The 6,742-nt window shown below is 33.4% G+C and overlaps 1 protein-coding gene across 1 annotated transcript; it reads right to left on the reverse strand.

The window, feature by feature from the left end:
* Window positions 1-249: 249 nt before the first annotated feature.
* On the reverse strand, window positions 250-1,825 carry LOC143614785 (WUSCHEL-related homeobox 4-like). Its single transcript, XM_077088115.1, has 3 exons — window positions 1,066-1,825; window positions 483-748; window positions 250-366 (listed from the first exon to the last, which is right to left on the reverse strand). Exons 1-2 carry the CDS (start codon window positions 1,357-1,359, stop codon window positions 491-493), a joined length of 552 nt encoding a protein of 183 aa, XP_076944230.1. The 5' UTR covers window positions 1,360-1,825; the 3' UTR covers window positions 250-366; window positions 483-490.
* Between the last annotated feature and the right edge of the window lie 4,917 nt (window positions 1,826-6,742).

Below are 6,742 nucleotides of genomic sequence, written 5' to 3' on the forward strand. Positions count from 1 at the left end.
AATAGAAAAAAAGGACGTTTGAAACTTTATTGAAAGAAAGATGAAAACTGGAAACTAAATAAAGAGAAGCACCGATCGCTAGCTAGCAACATTTTCCAAGATAAAGCATGCTTCGGTTTCCAAAGTCAAAACAAATAAGATAAAGATCTTAAGAGGGTACATGGATACATTGTCTTTATTCTTTCCCAAAACAAAGAAAGAAGAAAAGAGCCAAAGAAAGTGAAAGTTTCATGTGGATCTTGATCTTCCTTCTGGATGTAATGGAAACAGCTCTAGGGTCTTACTTTTATCATCTTCCTCATCTTTCTCCAAGCCCTCAAATGACCAGCTTCTGCACTTTTTGTATGGACTCGCCACTACTTCTCCCTTCAAGAATTTATAAAAGATATGTTTATTGCATGCAAAACCTCAACTTTTACAATACCCTTATAACAAAGAACATTGTGTATAACAAAGTTTTAAAATTAAGATGAATATCATACTCTAGAGTTTATGATGGTGTTGATCTTGGTGAACGAGTGAGACCGAGATTGTTGCGCTTCTGCTTCTGTCGTTCGCGTGCTTTGTGATTTTGAAACCAATAGAACACATTCTTGCCTTCTATCTTGCCATACTTACTTAGTTGTGAAGTGATTTGTTCGATTTGTTGAGCATTCGGAGTTCGCATTCCTTCTCGATAGAAAATCTCCAAGATCCCAATTTGCTTTTGCGTTGGATTCCATCTTGTCCCTCTTGGATGTGTTTCATCCTACACAAAGTTCACCAATTTTATAATCAAATTATTTTTATTTGTGTTCATTTTTTTCATGTGTCATGTAGACGTTAAACCCTTGTTAAAATAAACGTCTTAAAGACTCCTGTCCGTCACAAGCTGCGATTTAGCTGAACTCGTTGGTTAATAGAGTATAATTATGTCATTATATTTTTATCATTAACTAAAATGTTGAGTATATATAGTCACTATTAGTTAATGCACCTAGCTTCTTTGTTATTGTGTCATAATTAATATGCATGGAATATGATATAAATTAACATAATTAAAGATTTATAAACGCTAATGATCACCTGAGGAGAATCTTTCTTCTGGTTGGGTGAAACAAGTTGATCAGTAGGGCAACTCTCGGGTCTAATGAAGCTCCTGAGATCAAAAGTGGTGGTGACATTGCTACTGCTACTGCTAACACTAATATCATTCATGGTGAAACAAGATTGGGTACTACCACTACGGTTTAACTTAGGGGTGAGGGGACACACTCGCTTGCAGACACCGAGTGTGAGGCCACACGATGAGGAATCATCGTCACCCCAGAACCCACCACCACGTGCGAACTGATGCACCTTCATGCTACTGAGTCCCATGGATGGTTAAAAACATTGTTGATTGAGAGTATCAATTATATAGGCAAATTAAGAAAGAAAGAAAGAAACAAAGAAATAAACAAAAGGGTTGTCATCATTGCATGGAGAATTATGCAAATGAAGGGAAAGAAAAGCAAGGAAAAGAAAGTGGTAGAGCCATGAAGAACCAAGACCAAATGATGAGGTGAGGTTGACTTGAGCAATGATTCCTTTTATTAAAGGAGTTGAAACAACTCTCAATATATAGAGGGAGAGCAATAATGCATGGGCGTGTGGTTTAGATAGGATGAAATACTGAAAGGGAACCATGACCTTTTCCTTTTACCAAATCAAGATTATTTTAAAGATTGGACAAATTGATCAAATTCATGACATGTAGCCTAAGGTTAAAGGTTCAAGTTTAACAAAGCTAAACAAAAATGTAGTAGAATACAGTTTTACCGCATAAAGAATAGCAAAACCTCACTAAAATTACAACCACGGCCACTTAATTAAATTCCTATAACAACAATCACATTATTCTACTGTATAGCTAAGAGAACGTAATTTAACTATGATGATGTTAAAGGCACTATTAAAAATATGTTGAAATAAACGAGTTTTTGTCAAACCTGGATATAAATATATATAGCTAATTACATTTCATAAGTTTTATTTTTGAGTTTGTGTTTTGTTAGGTGAGAGCTTCACAACAAACCAAACCATGTTTAAATGAAGCTAAGATGAATGCGATACATATTACCAAAGTTGTATGTTTGAAACTAAGAAAGCTGTGAGAGTTTAGAAAGAAAAGGAAACAAAGATGTAAGAACTTGTCCCATATAGGAAGATAGTGTAACCTTATAATGGTTAATTTATACGTAGGAATACTCTTCCTTAAGTGTTTTTACTCGAAGGAATCTTTGTAATTTACTATGTTTCTTTGATTCTTGTATTAATTTTAAAGTATTTTATCAATGGTTCTTCTAAAAGTACTATGCTGCAAATTTGAATAGAATGTAAATGCCAAATGTTGGGTAGCTAGTCTAATCAAGGGGTTGGGTTTCACTTTTCTTGCTTTCATGATAAGGTGTGTATGCTTTTCGGTGCTCTTTGGGTGTGTTTGTGACTTTATTTCCTATAAAGTGAGTTGAGAGGGAATGAGAAAAGATTCCTACAATCCCAAAACATGAAAATGGGAACCTTTTCTTTTTCTTTTTCATTTTCATTTTCAAGAAATATATGGACATGGGTATGGTCTCTGTCTATGTTCCCCCTCTCAATCTGTGTTATTTTGGGTGGGAGGTGAATGCAGCCTTTATGTGGTAGAGAATGTTGAAAAGAAAAACGAAGAATATTAAACAATAACAACAAAAAGAGAACCTCAAATTCTCTCTTAATGTACATCAAATTCCCTATTTTTGTCTTTGGGAATCATATATATCCATAAAAAGTTAGCAAATAGAATATATGTAATAAGGAGGAAAATGAATCAAACATATAATTTGTTTATAAAATTTGAAGATTTTTGAAATTAAATTATTGATGTTGAATTTAAATAAATACGATCATAGCGACGAAAATAAAAAAATTAATATATTTGTAAAAAACTAAAAAATAATATAAATTAATTTACAAAACATGAATTTATTAAAAAAAACAAGGCTTTTAACAGTTTTTAAAGAAGTTTAATTAAAGAAGTTTTTCGACCCATTATAATTTTTAAATGTCCACAAAAATACCCGATACAAAATATCAAATCACCCATTACAATTTTGTGACTCCTTACCAATTACTTTTGCATCAAATTCACATGTTATAAAAAAGATTGTTAGAATAAAAGTGTTCATCAAAAACACATATATTAAACAAAAGCTGATTATTAGTTTAATATGCAAAATCATCAAGAATAGAACTTTTAGCACCAACTTCATTGAGTCCACTAAATGAATAGCTTAAAAGTGTTGTGATAATTTGGGACAAAGTTATGCTTACAAAAGTTGCATTTAAAAATATGTAAAACAATAACAAATAATTAAGTAACACAAATTACATTTACAAATAGCAATTAAAAAATCATTTGAATTCATAAACAACAGCAATTAATTAAAATATTAAAGAGTGTGATTTCAAGAAATTTCTTATATATTATCTATCAAAATTGCTCTTAATTCACAAAGTTAATATACTTCTTTGTTGAATTTTTTTACCGAAATGGATGGAGGGGAAAAATATTTACCAATATAGGTGAATTAAAAAATAATTACAAAAATAGGTGAAATTATTTTTTTCTCACTCCTAATTCTATTAAATAATAAAAGGGATTTTCTAACATGTGCCCTAAGGGCACATGCACTACGTGAATATCGACTTTCGGCCACACATGTGGTCTGGGCGATTTGCCACACTTCGGCTTAAATGTGTGGCTAAAAGGTCTTTAACCATGTTTGAAAACCTTCCAGAATGTTTTGGCCACAAATATTATTTTTCATGTGACCATTCTATACCTACTCAGGTACTTTTCGGCACACTTTGAAAAAAACTGTGACAAAAACTAGCCACATTATAAAAACGTGTGGCGAAATGTGACCTACAGTCATAGTTTGTTTGATCTTTGATACATGTGACCAAAAACACATGCATTAGCCACAAACCGTGACATTTAACTAGCCACATGTTTTAATAGTGTGGCCAAATGTGATAAACGGCTACTGTATTGATAAGAGATGTGTCTAAAAGGTAAAAGATATAGCCACTTATATTACGTTGTGTGACCTAATGTCACATTTGCTAGCCACATTTTTAATAAAGTGGCGAAATATGACGAACAACCATTGTATTTATTAGTAATGTGGCTAAAACGCTTAATATATATGGCCACTTATACGAGGTTGTGTGACCAAAGAGTAGTTTACTTTTATTTTTCCTAAGTTTTTTATTGGCACTGATACACTTATTCTGTGTGGCTATAAGTGATAAATTGTCACACTTAAATATTTTTAAGTGTGTCCAAATGTAATTAATGGGCACTTATACGAGTTTGTGTGACCAAAAAGTAGTTTACTTTTATTTTTCCTAAGTTTTTTATTGTCACGGATACACTTATTATGTGTGGCTATAAGTGAGAAATTGTCACACTTAAATATTTTTAAGTGTGTCAAAATGTAATTAATGGCCACTTATACGAGGTTGTGTGACCAAAGAGTATCTTAGTTTTATTTTTTATAAGTTTTTTGTTGTCATGGATACACTTATTATGCGTAGCTATAAGTGAGAAATGGTCACACTTAAATATTATTAAGTGTGTCCAAATGTAATTAACGGCCACTTATACGAGGTTGTGTGACCAAAGAGTATGTTAGTTTTATTTTTTCTAAGTTTTTAATTGTCACGTATACACTTATTATGTGTGGCTATAAGTGATAAATGGTCACACTAAAATATGTTTAAGCGTGTCAAAAACGTAATTAATGGCCACACGTTGATTTGACGAGTGGCGACGTCATCATTGCCTTTACAGTTTCTTGTGCCGCCAAATTCAAATTGTCAGGGAGATGTACCGCCGGGTTCCGATGGTGTTTAAATACCAGTCACAATCACAATCCACAAATCACAATCACAATCCACCTTTCTTCCGATTATAATTTCCGATAATGGCTTCAACATGGGTCGAACGTGCACCGAGTGCTCATGCCCCCATCTACTACGACCCCACATTTTTCACCATACGATTCCACTTTTCTTCCGGCGCTGTCCGGAGGAATCAAAGGGTGAGGTATGTGGACTATGTCCACCCTCACACCTTCACGTACCAACAACTTAACCGAATGGTTAGGTGGCTTGGGTACACGACTGCTGATTATTTCAGCATTGATATGGTAGTGCCGGGAATCGAGGTGGCGTACATCGAGTTGAACGACTTGGAGCACTTCAAGGCGGTGTGCGTTTATGGGGCATTCCGTAGTCAGGTGAACCTTCGCCTCCAAAGGCTTAGGGACTCCACCTATACCTTGGATGGCATGTACGAGAGGATCATGCTCTCTCATACTCCAGAAGAGAATCCAGATGTAGATTCGGATACGGAATCTATAGGGAGGTCTACGATGGATGTCGATGTAGATTCTGATATGGAGTCTAATGCTAGGAGCTAGTTAGTTTTATGTAATTTGGTTTTCTTTATTAATGTAAATGTTATTATTGTAAATGTTATAATATTTTGGTATTAATATGTTATGTGAATTGATTAATCGTATTTTTTTTAATACATAATCACTTATATTATGTGAATGTTATTATTATAAATGTTATTAACTGTAAAGCGTGGAGCGTTTCCAAAGCGTGATATATATAACTGGTGGCTGAAATTTAATGACTGCTTTTTTTTTAATACATAATCACTTATATTATGTGAATGTTATTATTGTAAATGTTATTATTAACTGTAAAGAGTGGAGCGTTTCGAAAGCGTGATATATATAACTGGTGGCTGAAATTTAATGACTGCTTTTTTTAATACATAATCACTTATATTATGTGAATGTTATTATTGTAAATGTTATTATTAACTATAAAGCGTGGAGCGTTTCCAAAGCGTGATATATATATAACTGGTGGCTGAAATTTAATGACTGCAATAAACCAACTATAAAACAACAGACTTTAATGCCTGCAATAAAACTGGTGGCTGAAATTGATTAGGCTTTAATATATATATGTTATGTGAATTCCAAACTTGGCCAAGCAGAAAAAATCACAGATCTTAAACTTCCCAAAGATCTTAAATTTTGATAAAATCCCTTCCAAAACTCAATGTCATCGCCAAATCTAAGGTTACTGGTGATGGCATTGAGTTTGGAAGGGTTTTTCAAAACTGAATTTTATTTGTTCAAAGGCTTCTTCAAAGTCTAAGACCCACAGATGCTTTGGTCAAAGATCTGATTATGGAGAGTACAATTTTGGTATGCAGGTAAGTGAAAAGAAGGGCATAATGGCTTTTTTTTATAAAATGAGTTGATAATGTTTTGCAGGAAACCAGCTGTTAAAAAGTATGTTGAAACATAACCAAATAGAGGTTGTGCAAGAAACAAAAGCATCAGACGAGAAATGATGACTGTCACCGATGGCCGGTTTCGGCGGTTTCGCGGTTTCCAACCGAACCATGAACACCCTAGACAACATGATGCATTTTTGGGCTTTCTTTGTATTAATGTAACTTTGATATAGCACGAGTCAGTTATGAGTGTAATGACTTTATTGATCTTACTATGATACACTACAAGTCAATTGTGACTTTTATCAATGTAACATGATGTATGTTTGAACTTGACACCAATTGACCAAAATAACCAGAAGATGAAATGAATTCAACAAACCAGCCTGTATAAGTAGTAATAGTATTAAAAAC

Source organism: Bidens hawaiensis, unplaced genomic scaffold (genome assembly GCF_021521415.1).
Source record: "Bidens hawaiensis isolate Kalapana, Puna unplaced genomic scaffold, B.hawaiensis_p1.1 tig00041078_1, whole genome shotgun sequence".
Classification (NCBI taxonomy): domain Eukaryota; kingdom Viridiplantae; phylum Streptophyta; class Magnoliopsida; order Asterales; family Asteraceae; genus Bidens; species Bidens hawaiensis.

Coding starts and splice junctions, on each gene's coding strand:
- LOC143614785 (XM_077088115.1), bottom strand. CDS start 1,359: ATGGGACTCAGTAGCATGAAGGTGCATCAGTTCGCACGTGGTGGTGGG. Junction 749..1,065: donor AGAAGAAAGATTCTCCTCAG/GTGATCATTAGC, acceptor AACTTTGTGTAG/GATGAAACACATCCAAGAGG.